The 22,885-nt window shown below is 44.2% G+C and overlaps 1 protein-coding gene across 1 annotated transcript; it reads right to left on the bottom strand.

Annotated features, from left to right (window-relative positions):
- Positions 1-1,907: 1,907 nt before the first annotated feature.
- Positions 1,908-20,937, bottom strand: chrd (chordin). Its single transcript, XM_070829298.1, has 21 exons — positions 20,796-20,937; positions 17,925-18,028; positions 17,594-17,720; positions 15,447-15,599; positions 15,103-15,220; positions 14,411-14,498; positions 13,216-13,357; positions 12,809-12,946; positions 12,453-12,535; positions 10,264-10,411; positions 8,839-8,945; positions 7,970-8,249; positions 7,581-7,822; positions 7,362-7,475; positions 5,349-5,540; positions 4,511-4,604; positions 4,259-4,315; positions 3,961-4,064; positions 3,457-3,720; positions 2,900-2,993; positions 1,908-1,985 (listed from the first exon to the last, which is right to left on the bottom strand). Exons 1-21 carry the CDS (start codon positions 20,935-20,937, stop codon positions 1,921-1,923), a joined length of 2,856 nt encoding a protein of 951 aa, XP_070685399.1. The 3' UTR covers positions 1,908-1,920.
- Positions 20,938-22,885: the final 1,948 nt, after the last annotated feature.

Below are 22,885 nucleotides of genomic sequence, written 5' to 3'. Positions count from 1 at the left end.
ACAGCTCTGTACCTCAGGGAGGTCAACAGGTGCCATCAGAACTGCTGTCGGCCAGCTGGTTTTTAGAACACACCTTTGGTGTAATTATGGGGTTTGGCCAGCAGAGTGCAGTAGCAGGTGTGAGCGTGTGTGTGTGTGTGTGTGTGTGTGTGTGTGTGTGTGTGTGTGTGTGTTTGGAAAGAATTTGGCTTGTCCTTTGGCAATGTGTGTGTTCCTGATTCAGAAGTTTGTACATGTGTACATCTGTGAACATGTGTTTATGTTTCAGTCTGTCTGCACTGTGTGTGTGTGCGCGTGTGTGTGTGTGTACATGGGAAGGCATGTAAGGGACAAATTACTGCAGAGTACATGTGGTATGAGGAGGAAAGAAAGGGAGGAAAGGAAGGTAAAGGAAGAGAAGGTAAAGAAGGGAAAGTAGATGAGGGGACAAGAAATAGAAAAGAAAGGAAAGGAAATGGGAAAAAGACAACAGGAAATTAAATGGCAAGAAAGTGAAGGGATCAGTGGAGAAAAGGATCTAATAAGGGGGAAAAAGTCATCGAGGAGAAAATTACACGAGAGGATAAAAGTGTGGAAGATGAAGAAGTGAATCGATGACTGAGGCAGAACGGAGGAGAAAGAGAAGCCAGAAGAGAAGGATTAAGTCGAGTCGATCTGGTTTGTCAATCTTTTGTAATCACAGCTCCAAATGTGAAACCCTGCGAGGAAAAGAAAGAAAGAGAAAGACAGCAGCAAACTGGAAGGCTGAAATCCCAGAGACACTAGATGAAAGATGAAGATATAATTACTAAGAGGGAAGAAGGGCAGGATTATCAGGGGGAAGCTGGTTAGCGACAGCATCCAAAAACAAACCCACAGGCATTCGCTCTTTCACTGAAAACATCTTTTTATTTTGTCTCCACACCATTCAATAAATACAAAATACAAACCAGCTTCTTATTCATAAACAACAATGATAGAAAAATTCATAAAATATTACTTAATTCGAAACAGAAATAGGGTCAACCAGAGCACAGAGGCAATGAGATCAACAGGTCAAGGCAACGCTCGTGTGTGAGTATTACACTGAAATAACAACCAGCCGAGCCATTTCCAGCTTCTCTCCTGATGAAAGAGCGCTGATCCTGATGCCTCCAGCATTCGTACTGCGTGGAAATATAATATTACAACAAATGAAGGCTGCAGACAGGCTGAAGAGACGGGGAAATAACACTTCTTCCAGGTTTTTCACTGTGTCTTTTTATAGTTTCTGAACTCTGCCTTGCCACCCAGGAAGTTTACTGTCTTTCTGTATTGCTGATTTGTTGTATTCTTTACTGGTTAAAAAAAAAAAAACTACACACACACACACACACACACACACCCACACACACACACACAACTGCACTCACACATTTACACATTTATCCACACAGATTTAAGCGGTGCTTTCCTCTCTATCCAGTGAGAGCGGTGAGAGCAGCAGCAGCTATGGCTGTACTTCAGAAAGAAGCCCTGTCAACAAAATACAACTCGTACGATCGTACCAAATATTGCCGTTCGAAACAAAGCAGCGCAAAAGAAAGAATCCAACTGAACAGCTGTGTCAGATTTCTACATCTACACCTTTAGTCCTGGAGTTGAAAAACTGAGCAGAAAAAGAAATTCCAGCAAAAAAAAAAACCGAAGGCAGGAAGCAGAAGTCTGGTTGGTCCTCCTCGTAGCTTCATCCCTTCACTTAACGAGTCTTTGGAAAATCTCTGTTTTCGTCTGTTCATTACAATCCTGAAGCTGATAACAGGGTGGGTGTGAGGTGAGGGGGGAGGGAGGGTGGGGGTGGGGAGACCCAGTGTGCAGCTTTGGGTTCAGGTCCATCAGGGACGGGATGGGCTAAATTTGGGGGGGAGGGGGTGTTGGTGTTGTTGTGTGGGTCCCCACAGATCAGTGTCTCCAGGTTCGCCTTTTGTCTGGAGCCTTCATCGTCATGTCGTCCTCCTCTTTGGGATCTGTGGAGAACAGGAACATCTGTTTAGGAGCAGGACCTCTGTATGACGTTCGACTGGCTGGCTCGATGTTTGATTCCAGCATTGAGCTGATATCTAATAGCTTCTAATGGAGGCTTCCCACACATACAATTGGATAAAATTTCAACATTTTGCCATGACTTCTCAAGGACCCATGATAGAATTGAATCCAGACTAGAAATCATTACTACACTGGACAACCAGGACACACCTCTTTATATTGGATTTTAGTGCTTTAGAGTCACTGCATCACATTACATAGAAGCTAATAGAAACACAGGGATTTTCCATAGAATGCAAGACGTACTAAAGCACTTAAATCCAATATAAAGAGACATATAAACAATCATTTTCACCAAAACTGATGAAGGCTGACTTTGTCACAGCTGCACCATCATGAAGTGATGAAACATGCGTGAAGGTTAGCAAACTGTTGTCACCTATTAGAGCGACTTCACTGTTAAGTTACATTATGTGGAAGGTTATGTGGAAGGAACAATTCATTTCATTAAGCAAAACAAAATTCCATGACGTCTCCAAAACTTTCAAGCACGTTGCTAATTCACTGACATTTCCAGGCCTGGAAAATTAGATTGTGGAATTCCATAACCATGGGAACCCTACAAATAAGACATGTCAGGAAGGATGTAACATCCAGTATTTGAGTCATCATCAGACCGGTTTAACCAGGCCAGCAGCAAAGGTAACTTTTTTAATGATTTCATAAATCAATGAGATTTCACTGCATATTTTACAGTTTCTCATTCCCTGTTTCTGGCCAAGCAGGGACCTCCAGCATATTAGAGGTAAAGCCTGCTGCCTTGTTAAATGTTTTATAGATATTTCAGTCTAGATCCTGCTGGCGTCCTGTGTGTGTGTGTGTGTTCATTGCTCACCAAGGCATTCAGGACAGCACGCGCCCTCTTTGCGAGTGATGTTGGTGCAGGTCAGTACTGGACATTGCTTCCTCTGACATTTGGTCACACCATGCTGTGGACAATAAGAGAGGAAGGTGGAGGGTTGGTGAAAAGATGCAAAATATAGAGATATAGATGAAAGAGACACCAGGAGGGCTGAAGCACAATGTGAGATGAGGAGGGATGCACATGAATCCAGAGTTCACTCAGGCTGCAAAGTTGCTAAATGGTGCACAATGCTCACCAGCTAGTCGCTAACTGTGTCTGTTTGCAGATTAGCGGTTGGCAGTTTGAATGCAGGGAGTTTATCAGAGCTTTTTTCCTGAGAAAATCTGCCTGCTGCATCTTAATCCTTATTGACGTTTGGTTTGAACTCTGTGTGAACTGTAATTCATCATCTTGGCACGGTGAAGATAAGAGTCTGTCAATGTCCTGTTCTACCTTCAAGTCATTGTTAGAACCAGCATCTTTACTTATACTTCAGTAAAGCTTTATCATAGTAACCATATTTACACTTGGGTGGCCACAGTACTTACATCACACCAGCAGTTGATGCATTTCATCTCCCCCACCAGCGGCACCCAGGGATGCCAGTTGTCACTGTTTTGGTAATAGTTCTTGCCAAATTTACAGTGCCTGGGGCCATCTGCTTGCATCATGTCGCTATGCTCCAGGCCTGCGGGAGTCCTCTCCTCCTCCGGACACTCTTTGCAGCAGTCAGAGGGATTCCGTCGTACAGGATGAGTGCAGGTCAGCGCCGGACACGTCACCTTCTCACAGTGTACCTCCCCTGAAGACCCCTGTGGACACAATGTACCATTAGCTGCAGGTTAGCAGCCACTCTTTTTTCTGGCACAAGACGCAGCTGACTTATGACTTTTTTCCACATAAATAGTCAGTGCATTCCCCAAGGGTGAACTGATGAGAAATTTATTTATGCCTCACTTTCTTTGGAGTCTAATGCAAGATAAATGATCCATTACGGGTCTTTGGAAAGTGAATCCAGCCAGATGTGAGTGGGTTTATTGATGTATATTTACCTTGCAAGTGCAGACAGCGCATTTAATGTAGCCAAAGGGAGGTACAAAGGGATGCCATGTGGTTCCTGGGGCATGCATCTTCTGGTCTCCCTCAAAGTAACAACCTGTAAGAGAGGAAAGAAGAGGAACAGGGTTAGTGAGGACAGTCAGCAAGAAAATGTCGGAATGATTCAGTCTTAACTTTTAACTGTAGGCAGAAATTCAGTGAAAGGAGCACAGGTAGAGATACATAAGAGGCAAAAGACACAATACAAGAGAAAAGTCTATCAAGTCAGAGATCGGAGAGGTAAATGCCTACCTTCAGGATGTTCATCTACCCTCTCTGGAGCTTTCATGTCCTTGGGCTCCTTTGTTTCTACACAGGAAAAAGGAAATGGAAACATAAAAACAGATTTTAGTTTTTCATTTTTGTGATTACATGGGGAACACTTTGGGAATTCACCCAAAAGGCTCAAATCTGCACACAAACAGGGACTCAAAGCAGCATGACCCCTGCCAACCATGATGTTCGATACACTTATATCCCATGTACAGCCAAAGTCTAGCTCACCGTCACAGATGGGGCAGCACTGGTCCTCAGGCTGAATGGTCCTGGAGCAGGTCAGCACCGGACAGATGACGGGATCACAGATCACAGTTCGCTTCTACAGGGAACAATTCAAAAAGATGTCAGGGTTTTCAGACAGTTCAATGCCAAGACTGGCCTATTTGTTGATTAAACACATTTAAAGGTTAACTCTGGTGTTTTTAAACCTGAGCCCTATTTTTTTTTGGTGTCTAAATGATTAGTTGAAAAGAAAAAGTTTGGGAATTTGTCCAGTAGATGGCCTCAGTCGCAATGGCTGCAACGTAATCCTTCAGGGCAACCTTCCTTCAAAGCCTAAAGACTCCACTGACAGAAACAAACGATGCCTCCATTGATTAGCTTGTTTGTGCTATTGCGTGACTTTAAGTGCTAGATTGGATCGGAATTCACCCTTTAAAACACCAAAGTTGCACAAAACAACTTTTCATTCAAACTTTTTTTCATGCAGTCTAGTGGCTTTGAGGTGAGCGATATCACAGCTGTTTGTGGTTAAACAAATATGATCTTCCAGGTCTCTCTCTGTAGGGATCCTCTCCTTACTGTTGTCAGACACTTAGAATAACAATCTGAGCCTGTCAGTGGTGAAAACAAGCACCTTTAGTGGGCGTATTTTCATCCAGCACAGTTGCCTCAAAGGATTGCGTTGCAGCCGTTGGAGCCTCTTTCGTGTCCACTGAGGTGATCTACTGGAGCAATTCCAATCCCAATGACTACAGTCCTAGTAGTCATTTAGATGGCAAAATACGGCCCATGTTTAAAATGAATCTCTTTTAATTGCTGCCTTTGTAATGGTTGTCTTTACCTGGCAGCTGCAGGAGAAACACTTGTCATAGTTGGGAGTCCAGCGAGAGCCATGAGCGTGGTGTTGGTTCTCAAAGAAGCAGGTGTGGGGGTCTTTCTTCAGTTCCTCTGGATCCTTCACAAAGAGGTCGTCAAACTCAGCCTCATCCACCTCCCCCCTGGTCCCGAACACACAGTTGTTTGGCACGTGAGCCTGCAGAGAGCAAATGTGTAGAAAAAGGAAAACAAGGTACAGATGGAGGTGAAAAGAATGAAAGAGAGGCAGAAAAAAGACAAAAACAGAATGGGTGGTTGGGACGTTAGAGATTTGTTGGCCACACCTGACTCAAGGCTACTGTCGAGCTGACTTGTTAATTGTTCCTAAATGGAGCGTTTCTGTGATCCAAAGCAGATGGCTGTTATGAGTTGGAGCTGTTTGCTATTAAAACAGCTGGGCCCTGCTGAGTGTGTGTGTGTGTGATCACACACACTTTGTGAGCGCCTAAAAGAACTCATCAACCACTACACCTGCAAAGCTGCAAATAGGTTTGTGGGCAACTGGGGTCTGCCTTTGTGTGCGTTTCTGAGCCCCAATAAAACTTTTACTTTTCAACAAGGTCCTTCCAGGCAGACAGCACCTGCCAGTGAATGTGTGTGTGTGTGTGTGTGTGTGTGATTGTGTTGAGCGCTAACAGAGCAATCACCAACACACATAAACACTCAGGTGGTTAAAGGTGGCCCCAAGGGCTCTCCTACTCACACTTCTTTCTGTAATCTCACCACTATTTAATCTCATCGTCTTCTTTGTCTGTGATGTCGAACCTTTAGCATAGATTTATAGGTTTTAGCTATGTAGTGAGACATGGTCCTTCCTTCCTTTTTATTTAGTTTTATTTTAGCAATTTACAGGTTTACAACAATTTTAGAATTTGAGAGGATTCATTCAGTTAACATTCAGTTCAAAGTGTGTGATGTCTAATATGTCTATGTCTTCTAGGCTGTTCCTGTATTATAACAAATCAAATGTCAGAAAAAAAAGTAATATTCATAATTTTAGCAACAGGATTCAGTATATTTAAATACTTCTCATACCAAATAAATATCCAAAAATATCTGCACATATCAAAAGTATCAACGCTGTGAGGCTGAGTGAAAATCCTATTCTGTTTGAGGCTGCTTCAAATTTAAGAGCAGGCTTTTTCAGGGTTGAACAACTTTCATTTTTAACTTTTTAAGAATTTTTGAAGACCATTATAAAGCAATCTAAGACTTATTTCACATTCATACTGCTTAAGAGCATCTCGTTTTTTAATGTTGGCGTAGATCCAAACGCTGACACGCACCAGAGTTGCAGGTCGTGCTGGGCCCAGCTTCAGTGATGCTCCTGATGTGACTACACAGCGGTGTTGGGTGATGTCATTTCCTGGTGTTTTTTTCAGTGGCTTGGTCTTTTTTCTTACTGCCCATGTAACTCTAAAGCCTTTAAACCCAAAGTCCCTAATATGAGTGTTTTCTTGCACAAGGTGCAGCAGACTGCAAACTTATCATAATCAACAGGCTTCAACCAGGCACTAAATGATCGGTTCTTGAGACAGATGTTGTTGAACCTGCACTTACTCATATTAGACGAAAGTAAATAAACTATTTAACTCATTGCCTCTAGAGGTAGCTATTTGTTTTTGATGAGTGGAGACACCCTGTTACCCCACACAAACCACACCACGACACACCAGCTGGTTCTGACTGTGCTGTACAGTTTGTATTAGTTGTTATTGGTTCTATGTTGATTTCATTTAGTGGTGTTGCAAATGCAATGCAAATTTTTCCCCCAAACACATTTAAAAGCGAGACTGAAGTTAAAGCAACTTTATAAAAGTAATGTTCACTTCATATTCCAATCAATTTTTTAGAACTTTCAAAAGGCCTAAAAATCAGATGATTGGAGTTTTTAAGGACCAGATGGCACCTTGGAATAGTGGACTTAAAGAAACATGGACTTCAAATGACTGTTAAGTTGTTGCTTTTCTTTACGTACCCGTCCTCGTATTTCTCCTCGGGTGTTCATCTTGGTGCTGACCTGGATGAAGGCCGTTCCTTGGTCCAAGTGTTGCAGTAATTCAACACTGATGTCCTTTAACACTCCCTGAGCCTGGAGGAGAGCAGAGTGTGTTTCATTGTGTCTCTCTATGTATATTTGTGTCTGTGTGTGTGCACAGATTCACTTTAATCTGCATGTGTGTTCTCTCTGATGTACCTGTGAGCCGTAGAAGCCCGTCAGCAGCCTTTTGTGAGCGGTGCTGCTGTCGTCTATTTCTCCGATCTCAGCCAGGCCGTGGAGATGTGCGCTCACAGTGAGGTCGTCGGTCCTGCTGAGGCCCGCAACAATGATTTCATAATGCAGGTGACACTGTTTGTCCACTGACACCCAGGCATGGCCGGAGGCACCAGTTCTCACTGGTGGAGAGACAAAATGGCCGGCCAGAGGAGTGGGCAAGTCTGAAAGAAGGGAAGATGGCTCAGTGAAGTTTGCATCTAGGGCTTGAAAACATCTGTGACATTTTTCTGCTAAGTATATTTAGAAAGCATTTTTTATGATGCTCCAACCCCAGTCCTGCTCCCTCTCCCGCCTCCACAGTCTAGTACCTTGTCTGGATGCCTCCAGGCCGCTGTAGAGCAGGGACTTAATCTGCCCCCTCAGCTCTCCCTCCTGGCTGTGCGCCGTGGCCACATTGATGAAGAGCTCGTTCTGCAGCAGCATGTGGATGTGCCGGGCCTCCAGGCGACTCCAGCTGCCCTGCGCCCGGCCCGTGGCCTTGTTGTACTCCGGCGTCAGGTCATACAGCACAGAGCGCTTGTTTCGCCGCCGTGGCTTCACTTCAATCGTGAGGCCAAGAAAGTCACTGGTGAGACCTGCAACCTGAACCTGGAGGAAGGGAATAAGGGAGAGTGGAATGGTTAAAGACCCTCTGCACTCAAAAATGTGTTTTGCTTATTGTTACTTCATTGGGATATTTGAGCTTCACTGTGCAGAATGATGTACGTGCAGAGATGAACATTACAGCTGTTTTTACATGGACCGTTTCGATGTGTTCACCTTAAATCTGAACGTGCCAACAGTGTTTTGTGACATCATAACTAGTCTGAAAGCCAGGTCAACAGAAACAGCATCCCACACGTTGTACAATATACACAGTGCACCTGTCATTTGTGCAGGTGCTGTTTGTGTGAGGGCCATTTGATGTAGCCAACTGTAAATGCTGAATATGCTACATGAATTTTATTTGCATTGAAAATGTCTTGAAATGTTTAAAGTGAAAAATACAATATTTTCAGTGTTTGAATGAATCCAAAAATCCATTTTAACTTGGTCAACCTGCACAAATACAACCTAAAACGCAGATGACCGTATTACAATAGCCAGCTTTAATGTTTTTAATTATTATTTAAATCAACCATCAAGACATCAAGAACAAAATGTTGAGTGTTAAGTCCAGTAGTGGACAAATCCATACCTGGTAGTCCAGTGTTCCGTTATCATGGAGGTAGAAGATAGCAGATCCCACACCTCCTGTCTTCCCCGGGGTCAGTGCATCGCCACTGGACATCACGCTCTGAAGAGCTGTGCCAGACAAAGACAGATCGATATTTAAAAAAAACCACTTTGGAGCACATTCCTGCTCAAATGACTTATCTAAAACCATCGCCTTTCCCCTCAGCGTTTCCCTCCCTTAGGCCACGCTAGAGCCTGACAGCATGCAAGATGAGGCAATGATTTCTGTCATGTTCAAATTTGCTGGTTGGTTGAAGGAGGGAGAAGAAGCGGGGCACATTACATTCCCTCACGTCCTGCAGCCACACACACACACAGAAACCCATACCCATAATGTCATCCCTTCAACAAGGCAGAGTCATTGAAGGGACGGATTCAATTGAACCACTAATCAGGAGGTGTGTGTGCTCGTGTAAGTGTGTGTGCGACCTTTGGCCAAAAACATGCATGTTGTTGCACTGTCTGGCGCACACACACCCGGCTAAGGTTAAGCCTGAGAATGAGGTAACCCCTCTTGAATGCAGCAGGCTTAGAAAGATTGAGCTGAGAGGACAGGAGGGAATGAGTAACAGAAAAGTGCAGAGAGAATTTTTTGAAAATGACAAGGAGGCAGGAAAAAACCAGGGAGGAAGAATGACGACAGAGATAGGACGGGAAGATGGAGAGATGGAGAGCGGGAAAGAGAAAGGAAATGGGGAAAGGAGTGCGTCGGGTTGGAATTCTTCACACATAACGTCAAGCTGTTAATCACAGCACTGGAACACCAGCATGGAGAGTCAGGTCCAGCAGACTGTGACCTTGGCAGCACCACTGTGTGTCGGAGTGTAAAAGTTGCACTAGAAAAACATCTTCATGCATGTTTGTGCGCACGTCTTGTTCGACAATGAAAGTGTCGTTCAAAGCGTTTATAAGTGCTGGACACCTTGATGTTCGGCGTTCGATGTTCATGTTAAAATCTGCGTCCCATGAAAGGAACATGTGTGCGCGCTTTAACAGTTTCAGACGACTGGGCGCTCCACAGCATTCCTAAAACTTCTTTGTGGTGCTCACAAACACACACGCACACACAAACACACGCAGACAGACATGCATACACAGTCTTGGTGGGCCACCAAGTCCAACAGAAGGTCTATAAACATGGTTTTCCCCCAGCGATAAGACTTGAAAGGACGGAGAGAGAAAAAAGAGAGCAAGTATTTATAGAGGAGAATGACAAAAACAGCCACAGATGGACGAACACAAACCAACTGCGACGCAAAACACATTCTTAGCAACCTCCGTGCTTGCTGCCGCTGCAGAGTTTGCTGCCACCTTGCTGGAAAAACGCCCATGAAGAAAATCATTGGTTTCATCTGGAGAAAGGTGTTTGGTTGCGGGGAACACTTACTGTCACAAGATTTCCTGCCCGTGATGAAGCCAGAGATTTGTCGGGGGTCCTGACCCTCGGTTGCCACGGTGATCTCTAGCTGACCACGAGATAACCAAAACAGCTCGCGACTGTTCAGGTCTGTCAGCACCTCCGCAAAGTCTGGATCCTGCACAGATGGAAACAGTTAGCTCGAGGCTAAGTTGCTATATGTAGGTCAACAAATGAATAAATATAAAACCATATTCCACTATAAACAAGTCTCTTTTCAATACCCAAAATGTCATATTATGCTATTAAGATTTAGCTGACATGACTTAAGTACAACACTGACATGTTACCAGAGTAACAAAACCCCAACTTATTTAGACCAAAGACAGACTTTTGACATGTTCCCAACTAAAATGAACAAATCCTTTTCAGTTTATACTACACAAAGACAAGCACAGAGAGGAAAACAGATCCCAGGGCAGTAAAATCTCCTCCAGATAAGATTAATTCAGCAATCACAAAAGCATCACGAAGTCAGAGACCATTAAGGACAGAAACAGTTATGTTACCTAAAAACACATGATTTTAAATCACCCCACTCACAAGCACACTTGTTAAACCCTGGGCAGAAATATGGCTTGCATTGCCTTAACACGGTTCGCACTGAGGGAAGTTTCATTTCAAGCAGGCGACTGGACTCCAGAAAGATGGGGGGGGGGGGGGGGGGGGGGGTTGGTCAGGATGCTGAGAAATGTGGGATTAATAGGGCAGATGTACGAGCGTGTTGAAGAAATGTTACTTTTATGACCTCAGGGCCTCGGTTCAATATAAATATACATGTACCATAAATCCACACAGCTAGGAGCCAAAACAGAGTGCGAGTGGAGAGGGGGCAGAGGGAAGGTGACTTATGTTGGGTAAATTGAACGGCTAGAATAATGAGGGAAGTGAGGTGGAAAAAAAAATATTGGCGTTTTTGTGTAAATCAGGCAGAGCAATAACGCTGTCAGGATTACTGATGCATTAAAACATGAATTCGCACATTTAAAACTCAGATGTGTTTGCTGGTCGGTGTGCATATTAAGAGACGGACAAATAAAGGCAAATATGCTCTGCAGCTAAAAATGATGGACACGCGGTCGTTTATGTGCCTCTGTTACTCAGCTGCAGTTAAAATGAGTCAGCGGTTTGGGGTTTCAGCATCTAGCTCGAGGACACATCGAGGGGTCATGTGGCAGTTTCTGAGCCCGAACTAGACGCTCTCTCCCACCTCTAGGCTCGAAAGAGGAGCATCGGCCCTTCACGCAATTCCTGGCAGAATTCAAAACAGACCCGCTTTTCATCACTCCTCCTCCCTCCTTCCTCCCTCCATCCATCTCAGCCCACAGACCACTAACCACTGACATGTGTGAGGAGTGTGTATGCAGTCCATCCTCTCTACCTCCCCTGTCCCTCCCCCTCTCCTCTGTGTCTCTCATCCCTTGTTCACATCTGTCCCCTGCAAGAGCTCCCTCTCACACACTTTCTCTCTTCTCTTGTTTTCCCCTAACTCTTCCACTCCATCCATTTTCCTGTCATGTATCAGGGACGTCAGCTGTGATCAGAGCGGCAGCGACAAGAGCTCAAGGATGTGGCGACCAAACCACATCCGTCTCTTGGAGTGTGAGTGTGTAGCTGTGCAATATGTTCCTAACTGACAACAGCACTGCTGCTCCTCCAGTCACCCCTTAATTCATGGCCTGCCCCGGACAACACTTCCCAAAGACCTCTCACTTATTTCATGCTGAATTTTAGGTTCTTGGATCTGTTGTTTTTCCAAATAATTTGTGGTAAACACTAAATATTTCTGTTATTTTAAAGGGAGACAGAAATATTTAGTACAGAATATTGGCTCTAAACAGCTTTACTGATCCACAGTATGCTCTATGCTCTCTTCTAAGCCACCAGACTCCATTCACAAAAACAGTCATTTTACCCAGAGCATGTTGCTGGTTTATCGCTGCTTCGAACCAGTTAGGTTATGTGTGTTATTGTATGACTGATATTTTAAAGGGTTCGTTCCAAACTTTAGTAGTAAAATAGTCACAGCAACTGCCCGTGTTCTATGAGGTCTGTGAGAGTGGTGGCTTTGAAGAAAGCGATGTAACGGTTTAAGTTCTCCATCAGAAATGGTGTCTGACAGCAAGGTAAAGCAGTGAATATATACAGCAGACACTCACGTGAGAGGTGATGTTGGCTCGGATTTCTCTCAGGACATGTTGGCGGCACACGAGCTGGACTCGGATAGGAACCAACATGGGGTCTGAGGGGAGAAGGACAGTTTTCTCATTAACTTCTGTCATGAATGTCACCTCTTCGACAATGGTCCACAGGTTTAGGAAGACTGAAGCGCTGAGAGGATATTGGTAGAAACTGAAATGGAAACAGAGATCCCAGAGGAGGATTCTTGTCCCAGAAGCTTTTAACCTGCAGATTCAGTGGAGAAAGTGGTGATCAAGTGTTTCATTAAAAACTCTTGCAGGGGGAGAAACTGTTTCTGAACTCCGTCCGTACTGCGTATATCTGGCTTTCTCACCTTTGTCTTTGTGTTTGATGAGGCCCTGAAGAATTAGGATGAAGTGGAGGTTGTTCTCTGTGTCACTCAGCGTCAACATGGCGATTCCTCCCATGCTTGAGTTCTCCTCCTCAGATGTCAGCGTTGAACTGAAGGTCTCTGTACACATGCACATTACCATATTCAGTATCTGTATTCTCTTACAGGGCTTCTATACAAATGATCCTCTGTAAACAAAGCCCGCACTTTGTAGCTACATTAATCCATGCGAGGCTTTTTAAGATTACACGAGAACATATACAATTCCCCTCCTTTGTAAATATTGAGTTTATTGTGTACTACAACACAAAGACAAAAGAATACACACATCTAAAAGAACATTACAAGAAAATATGAGCCATCAGAACACCATAATATCCCACACGCACCAGCAAACAGCGCCCTGTGTTTGATGATCTTCCCCTCCACTTCCTCTCGTCTGCCCGTCGATGTGCTCACGCCGATGCGCATCTGCTCGGACTGCAGCTGTCGTATTAGAGGCTTCGCCAGGTTCTTCCACACTCCACAGATCTACACAAGCGGAATCACACACGGGCAGGTAAGCTACAGGACGTTTGCAGCGAAGACGGACTTGTAAATATTTGGATTCTAATCTCCGAAATAGAGAAAGACACATAGGCGCACAGACATCCAAACAGACAACACATGCACATCTGCTAAATACATCAAACCATGCGATTGTGCTTTCAAACCCGAGCTGCAAACCCTCAACATAAAACCACTAGTTCTCCCTGAGAGCAGAGGGAAGAAATGTGGCAGGGTGCCGGCGCCTCATAACTCGCAGTTCAGGGGTAATCTCCATTTTAATTAGCAATACTCTGTCCCCCTGCTAAGCAGTGATGTAACATGTGAAAAATTCTCTTTCCGAAAGTTTTGCTTCAGCGAACTCCCTCAACTGCCACCCCCCCCCCTCTTCCTTTTTGCACTGGAGTGTTTTCTCTAAGGTCCTCTGGTGCTTGACACTGACATTTATCTAAAAATAATAATAGGCCAATTCTGAGACCTGTATTTAGGGGGCTCCTGCCTCGCTGAGCAGAGTCTTCGGGGCTCAAATGGAATGAGGAGATGTGTGTATCTTGGCAGGAAATGATGTGTAGTGATCGAGCAAGACCTTAGGGAGTACGTGGACACACATGCATGGGTACTACTGTTACACCACCCATATCGGCTTACTGATTTATAAGGTTAATACTGACCTTTTACCAAACTCAGCCTCGTACACCCCTGACCTGGTGCGGTTTCTCAGTGATGTTAGCTTGTGAATGAGTGAGTGTTGATGTTTACTGCCATCAGGCTTAGTGGGTGATGTTTAGGAAGGGCTAATGAAGCAGAGAGGAAGTGTCGCTGTGTGATGTCTGTGAGTGTGTTTATCGTTTATTGTTGCAGAGTGAGTTATGGACGAAAGAGTCACAGTTTGGGTCACGGAGTGAGAGCATTCATCATACCAGCGCTACATTTCTCTCTCTCGCTCTCTCACACACACAAAACACAGACAGGAACACACACTGTAAACAATACTAACGGAAGAAAGAGGAGATGATTTCTATTCGTGTGGTGTCTTACCATGTCTGACTGTCCCTTGGGGACTCTGTACTCAAAAGCAGTCGTCCCATCTGAATCCTGGAAGGTTATTTTACTGGGACGGCCCATTCTGAACAGTGAGGGAAGACAGAGGGATGAAAATGAACATATAAGGATATTATCAACTGTATTTTCATATACATAACTTGAATTTAGCTATGGTGTTCTTTAGTGCTCTTAAACCTGGGTTCTACTTTTACATACTTAGGGTTCGAATACAAAAGCTTTTGGAATTGGTCCAGCAGACACAAAATGATTCACAATGGCATCTGACGTGACGGCTATGTTATTTGCGATGTCTGAAAAGATTATGGAAAGCTCCTTTTTATTTCAACAGAAACGGTCGTTTCCCTCGCAGAACGTGTTGCTACGTCTACCGCTGCCTCGACTGGTTAGTTTGGTTCTGTTATCATTTAGAAGCACTCATAGTGGACGTACTCTGATTGGGTGCAGGATTACATTATGGCCATTGCAGTCTGATTTACAGCTGCTGGCTGAGGAGATCTACTGGACCAATTCTAAAACGAGTTCTCCTTTAACTGCTGCCTTTGTGCTTGTTGTCTTACGGTTGAGATAACAGACGGAGGAGAGCACCACCTTTAGACACTAAAGCTTTAAAAGAACAACAATATTCAAGCAAGTTGACGTTTCAGCTGTGACGTAGTGTGTTTTACCTCTGGTATGTGATGGAGAAGGCCAAGCTGGATCTGGTCAGAGTGAAGCGAGCTCTGGCAACACCACTGGAGCTGGGCAGCCACGAGTTCGTCACTCCTGTCAACACTGCCACAAAGTCTGCAGAGGGGGAGAGGGTCAGGCAGCCACTCACTAACATGTGCCATGATAAGCATTCCTGTTTACAGCGCTTTAATTATCCTGTGGGTGTGCGTAAGAGGTGCATGCACGCAAGTCTGGCATGAAGCATGCATAATTTATCATTTCTATTAGTTATTTGTAGCTGGCCTAACGAGACCAAGTGTGTTGGTGGTCTGTCCATCTGTCTGTGGGCGCTCCTACTCACCGGTGCGGCTCTCCCCTGGGCCGATCTCCTCAGAGCTCAGGTAGGATCTGTCGTTGTAAGATTTGTGGAGGTCGCCCTCCTTCTCTTTGCCCTTCTCGTGGAAATACTCAAAGCTGTCCAGCACAGCGTCAGTCTGCTTCTTGTCATCCTCACCTGTAGAAGGAAAAAAAGCTTAATAACAAGGCTTATGACTAAAAAAGCACAAACGTACTGTAAATATTTTAGTTAGACTTACATACTGTAGAGTTCCATGCAAAGAGCTATGTAGGCAGTTTGCCAGTATATACAGCTAACGTTAGCCTTTCAATGTCGGCCTAAATCAATTCTAATGGGATAAAACTTTGTACAGGAATATATTTCATTATCTTTATATTTCCTGATAGGAAGACTGTTAGCTGTAGCAGAGATTCTTGGTTTCTAATATCGACTTTTAGTGGTTGCCTTTGAAACCGTTTCTGACTCGACAAAAATAGCGAACATTTCCAAACACGTTCTGCCACATCGTTCTCAAAGTCTGGTGCACAGATGAGAGCGAGGTGGACAGTGTCAAATGTGTGGACATGAGCAGCCAGAGGGAGACTGTGTGGAATCAAGGTAAGTAGAAATTAGAGAAAGGCCAAAGAAGGGGAGAGGGAACTATTTAGAGCATGTCAGGCGCAAATTTGAATCCTACGCTGAAGGCCACAACACATTCTCTCTGTCTTCCTCACTTCCTCTCTCGCTCCCTCGGCCAGGGATAGCTAACCAGGGTGTCCCTTGTAGCTGAGGAGCTTCAGGAGAATTGGAAGTGACACTGGCGTGTGATCCCAACAATGACCCGCTGTTCCATACAAACTAAGACACACACACACACACATGCAGTGACACATTCAGCGGTGCTCATTCAGCCAAATACAGGCCAGCTGACACGATCTTGAGAAAGAAAAACACACACCGGCTCTTAGTCACCTAAGCTTTCAGTTTTCTGAGTTTTCAGTTTTCTGAGGAGATTAGCTGGACTGTCTGCTTTCTTTCTCTGTGCCTCGTTCTCACACACACACACACACACACACACACACACACACACACACACACCATCCACTAATCTCAAATCTCATCATTCCTCCCTCACTCCCTCACTCCCTCACTTCTCTACTCCACTGGCCACGCTCAAGGGCTTCTGGGTAGTGTCACTCTCACTTCTCCCCAATTATGCTGTATCCTCAGGTGCACCACATTACACACACACATATATAAACACACACACGTACACACAAACACACACACGCAGACACCATTTTCCATCACTTACACAAACATACATGCTGCTTTGGTGCCAAAGCTAAGACAAACACACTCAACCTTTTCCTTAAAACTTGACCACAACATACACACACACACACACACACACACACACACACACAATCCTGTGCCTGTCCAATTCTTGACACACACTCACACACAGCGCTGTGTTGTCCACACACTGCTTTACCTTTACTTTCCATTCCATTACCAGACACACAGCGTAGAAAAACACCCAATCTGCTGAATAACAGCTTAGCATGAAGACCCACCCTGTGTGTGTTTGTGTGTGTGTGTGTGTGTTGAGTGTGTGAGAACATGCAGGGGAGCTAATTTTCTAATAAGGTGGGATTGTGTTTGCAGCGGTGTGTAGACAAGGTAAGTGGCAACGTGTGAATGAGGCTAAATTGATGGGTGGTACTTTAAGTTGTGGCTGGTTAGAGAGAATGTCCATTTGATGCAGCTGAACGGAAAATCAATTGACTTGCTCATTGCAGCCAACAGCTGCTCTGAAGACTAACTGGTTGACCCGGGGGGAAAGAAAAAGAGCAAAAAAACTGGGAAAACAACAAGGAAAAGACAGAGATGGAGAGGGAGGGAGGAGAAGTAACAGAGAGTTATGAATTAAACAAAGACTAAAGAAAAACTGTGAAAAGAAGCTGTTGATGTGGCTAACAGGGGAAACTACTGAGAGTAATTCATATTTGCTTTTCTCCCTGAGGGTTTCTGCAGTAATTTAAGCTGTGCTTGTCTGTTTTCTCAGCTGATGATTCTATTTCTTTATGACACCTAGAATTTGGATCACAAGTAAGAAAAAAGAGAGATCTTCAGACCTGAAAACCTTAGCACAGCAGGTGGGTAATTACCTGTAGGGCATGTTTTACAGCAGTGCCCCGGCAGCAGGACGGGGTCATCACAGTCCAGGTCTGGACAGTCCTGTTTGATGTTCTTACAGTTTACTTTCCCAAACACCTTGCCACGACGGCTCTTTTGCTGCCAGAGGAAGAAAAAAAAAAAGAGAAACAGACACATGAGTCACTCATCAAGTCTCATCTGAAAACTTCTGCCTTTCTGGGGCGACAGTTGATTACAAATTCATCTGGAGTTGGAGACGGATCAGCCTGCTGCAGATACAGAGCGAGAGCGACACATCTAGAGAGATGAGAGATGAGAGACGCGAGCTGAGACGAGACTTACGGGATCGCAGTGGCACTGGACACAGTGCATGACACCGAAGGGCTCCCCCAGGTCTGGGTGCCACGTGTCCTCCAGAGAATAGAATCGACCTCCGAACGAGCATCCTGTAACACAAGCAATGCAGATTACACATAACATAACAAAGTGGAATGATGTGCAGGGTTTCTTCACCGCATTGTTGAGATGCCTTTTCAAACTTTTCTAGCACCTTAATGAACTACTCTGTCAGATTCTGAATTATTGTAAGAACTCCAAATCCAAGCACTTCTGATCAAAGAATCACCACATAAAATTCAAGCCTTTTTAAAGAGTGCTGTTATGAACGCTGTCTGTGATTATATATGAGGTTTGTCCTTTAAACGAACTATGTGGAGCACAGAAGGATTGATTTGAGATAACTTCCGATATGAGCTGATTTTAAACAATGGTTTTGATATCTTATGAAGTGTCAGACATGTGGGCAAACTATGCAGCCTGAGCCAATGAGTCCATGGTCAGATTTAACAACAAATACATCTTGCATAGCTCACTGTCAGGCAGGCATTTTGGAGGCAACTGAAGCTCACTGGATGCCTCATCAGTTTTGGGACTCGACCTTGCATCCTGTCTCATCTAAATGATCCATGAGCAGGCATGGGAGGGAAGAAATTCAATTTTCCACCAAAAATTATCAGAGATTCCCGGAAATATGCAGAATGTAGGCCAAACCTTGTTAAAATAAAACTTCATGAAGGCAGACAGTGTGCAACAGTAGGTAAGGGAAGCAACAGGAGGCACTTAGTTTACAACAAACTCCCCCTGTGTGTGTACACATATTAAAAGGATTATTACAGTGGCTACAATCATAGACAATTAAATGAAATAATGACTTTGAGGCTACAGTGCTGACTTTGTGTTCACATCCACATCACATGAACCACATAGAAACTGAAACCTCTTTATTTATTTATTTTTTTTTTTACAGACAATTGCTCTAAAGATAAAAGCGCCATAAGTCCTGAGCAGTCAGCAGAGGTGGAGGAAGTCCTCAGATCTACTCTCATTTAAATGTTTATTTAATCAAAAAAAACTGCCATTGAAATATACTTGAAGTACTAAAAGTCAAGTACTCACTGTGCAGAATGGCCCATTTCAAAATAATGTAAATTACTGGATTATAATCACTGATGCATTAATGTGTTTGATGTTGAAGATGATGAAGTGGGGCTACTTTTAATCACTCCATTTACTTTATCTCCCGGGTAGCTTGTGAATTTACATCCCATCACAGCCAGGGTGCCTTCAGAATGTATAAAGTTTTATCTTAATGATTTTGCATTATATCATATTTGTTGATTGGATTTGGTGTTATTCATCTGAATATGCAAAGTAACTAGCAACTAAAGTTCTAAAGGCAGTGCAGTAAATAGCACAATATTTGCCTCGGGACAGTGGTGTTGTAGAAGTACAGAGTGGCAGAAGATGGAAATACTCAAGTATAAGTTACTCACAGGACTTGACTTGAGTAAATCTCCTTGGTTACTTTCCAACACTTGTTTTATAGTCTTTGTTTCACATGAAACTCAGTGTGCTGGAGTAGAGCCATAACTATAAAAAACACACCACTCTTCTAACATATAGGGACAGCACAGTGGACTGATGTTACAGGAGGCAAAAATAGATTGTAGTTCTTATTACCATAGTGAAATCAAAATGGAGTGTTAGTCACGCTGTTTAACTACAGGAATATTACAGTGATTTTTGGTTGGGATAATTACATATAAGCAGGATGTGTGGTGAGTGCACACACACACACACACACACACACACACACACACACACTAAACGTGATGTCAGCCCTCTCCAGCTTCACTGGAGCTGATGGTTCGCCTGCTCACTGCTACCAACCTGGTTCACATTATTCTTTCATTAAAGTGACTGCACACTTTAAACAGTCCAGTCCAGTTAAAGGGAGCCAAACTGCGAGCCTGCCACTTCTGTCTCTGCCCAAATAAATCATCTCAGAGGAGCCAATGCTTGTAATGGAAAGTCGATTGATTACAGTTTCCAACATTGAATTACACGTCAGGACGATGGTTAACGTGGAGTTCCCACAGTTTTGAACTCCAGAGTAGTTACCTTGTAAAAACCGCAATGAGCTTTGTGCGCAGGGGCTTTCACACATGAATCAAATGGCATTCACTGCGGTTATGACTCAGATGTTTGCCGCTAGTTTACGCATAAAGCAGCCCGGGGCATCCAGGAACCTTGAGGGAGACATAGGTCTGTATACCAGGAGAAGACAGTTCCTGCACCTCAACTTTGTGTGTTCATGTTTTTAGAAGCTAGCCGGGCTATTTGGCCATTTCACCTCTGCGTGCAGCTTCCACGCAGCTGAACTCAGGTCCTAACCTGGCCCCGACACGCGCATTCAGCACGCCACTCCAAACTTCATAACAAAATGTGCAAATTAAAGTTTTCCTTTTTCTAAAGCAAAAAAAACCATATACTAGTCAGACCTACGTTACAAGTGGTAACAGTAATAGTAATCTGACTTTAATTCGGCATAGTTGGGATATCAAATTATTGTATTCATTTTTTTTAAATGTGGAGTTTTATATTATTACTCAATGCTCGTTTCTGACCACCTCGGCATGTGTTGGGTCAAAATCAGTTTTGAATGCTGATTGTTACATTGGATGTTAGCAGATCTGACGACGGGCTCCACTTGATTCATAAAAATGTATAGTCACTTTACAGAACCACAGCCTCGACACGCTCAGGACTGGTCACATTAAAAACTGTTATTTTTTGAACGGAGTTTTGTTTGCTGTCTTGTGCCCGCTCTATGGACTATCTCACACCAATACAAACCGTTAGGAAGTGTCTTACCTGACAAGCCTTTGGAGGGCAGCGGCTCCCTCTCTGACTGGATGGGCAGAGCAGGAGACTTGAGCCGCGAGGCCGCTCCGGTGTGCAGCCACGCGCAGCTCAGGACGCACAGCAAGGAGCGGAGCGCGCGGGGAACCAGCATCCCAAAGCTCCCTCTCTGTGTATGGTCTCCACAAAATATGTCCCTCAAACCTCCGATGCGCAGCACGTTATGGAGCCACTGTCGACCTGAAGCGACCAATTGCACACACTGACAAAAACCTGTAAGTTTCCTCCTCACATCCAAGTGTCCTCTGTCATGAGTGTGAGAGTCCTCTGCTTCAGATCAGAGGTTTTCCAAAGACACACAGGACGCAGCCAACTGTGCCGTGCACCAGCAGCCTCCTCAGTGTCCCGTCCCGTTCTGTTTTATAGTCCGCTTCCCTGACAGCTCGGAGCAGCCACCGGCCGGGAGGAGGAGGAGGAGGAGGAGGAGGAGGAGAGAGGGGGGGGACGATAGGTGGGATGGGTGGGGGTGGGGGTGGGTGATGGAAAGGGAAATTGACGCCCCTATCGATTCACTAAGGCTTTAGATATGGAAACGAGCCTGCGTTTTTGTACCCAAACAGTCACAACACTTTTTTAACCTTCTTTTCTACTAAACCAGATGAATATTATCAGTGACAGAGAGAGAACAGTGCGCTAGTGTGAGCTTTACTAAGGTCATTTCTATGTTTAAACTAAAATGGCCTCCATTTCTGTTATTATTGTCAACTTTTATTCCATTTATTTTTTTTTAGGTGGGGACTTAACCAGGCCTCTTGGTATTACTAACCAGACCTATGGATAAACTAGGCCTGCAGATAAACCTGCAGACCCATGAATACTATTCTAAAGAGACCTTTTACATGTATTTATTTTCATCGCATGGGCTTCTTGTCAGCTGTGGCGTTTTCTTGGTTTACTTACTTAGTATTGATTTGATCATTTCAGTTTTGTTAGACACAAACAAAACATCATTTTATTACAGTTATGATTAGTTTGGCGGTGGCACTGGTGGTCATTGGTACCAAATGCTCCCTTATTTATGTATTTGTCGATTTGATTGTTTGTCTTTTGTCCTCCACACAGATTTATGGTATTTGTGCTTTGATTTTCACACTAAAACCCCAAAGAATCCACTCAGCATGCTGGCTGGGTGCCATGCTTCGGTCAGTCGACGGTGATGAGGTGGATCTCTATCAGAGGAGAGAAAGTGTGGATCTCCAGCTCATGTACAGTAAGGAATGCTGCTGTGTCGGGCCGCACCAGCTATTTTTTCAAGTGAGAGCTGAGACCTAAGTGACTTAACAGAAACAAATGAAAATAGTTGGAATACCTCGTCGCAACCCACTCCAGTTTGTCCCAGCCCTCTGCAAACCTCTGTCCCTGTTCGGACCTCCGAGTGTTTCTCTTGGCTTGCTTGAAAGCCTACCTGGATGAATCTACTTAAAATCCCATGTATTATGACTTAGTTACATTTCTGGGCCCTCACGCGTGGACACAGGTGCCAAAAGCTCTTCAACCTCAAATCTTTTAAAACTCACTGTGGCCCGTGTGGAGCTCCAAACATCAACAACAAGTGAAATTTATTAAGGCCTATTTAGATCTGGGAAATGTTCCCATCAAACAAAATGGAGCTGTTGAGTAATAGTCCAGCTCCTCTCACTGCTCCCTCGGGGGGCAGAACAAACGCTCCGCAGTTCAAGTTTACATTACTGTAGTGGTCCTCATTTGTTTCAGAGTTCAGCAAAGGTCAGGCTTATTATATGGCTGAGATGTTTGGAATAAAGCAGTGACTGATTGGGGATTTTTGATGTAATGGTTATGATAATGTTGCTTAAATTTACTTTAGATGTTGCGTAACCCCATCTACGCTTGGTAATGGAGAACTAAATAGTTCCTTTACAGTGAGAATAAAGCGCTCCTTATTTCAAACTTTGTTCTCCAGACCGCCTTTGAGAATAAATGGGCAACACCTGTGTGCTTCTTTTTCTTTCATTCCAGTTTCTCTGGGGCCTACAGACAGAGTGATACTCACACCCCAAACTAAACTCTGAGTCTTTACTTCT

The sequence above is a fragment of the Pempheris klunzingeri genome, chromosome 4, assembly GCF_042242105.1.
Source record: "Pempheris klunzingeri isolate RE-2024b chromosome 4, fPemKlu1.hap1, whole genome shotgun sequence".
Taxonomy (NCBI): domain Eukaryota; kingdom Metazoa; phylum Chordata; class Actinopteri; order Acropomatiformes; family Pempheridae; genus Pempheris; species Pempheris klunzingeri.
This window is presented reverse-complemented; position numbering and strand designations above follow the sequence as displayed.

Bases quoted from the DNA above. Each gene is read 5' to 3' on its own strand.
- chrd (XM_070829298.1), bottom strand. From the start codon at position 20,937: ATGCTGGTTCCCCGCGCGCTCCGCTCCTTGCTGTGCGTCCTGAGCTGC. The intron at 15,221-15,446 runs GTGAGTAGGAGC...CCCCCTCTGCAG, and splicing joins CCCAGGGGAGAGCCGCACCG to ACTTTGTGGCAGTGTTGACA. The intron at 2,994-3,456 runs GTAAGTACTGTG...TATTGTCCACAG, and splicing joins GCATCAACTGCTGGTGTGAT to CATGGTGTGACCAAATGTCA.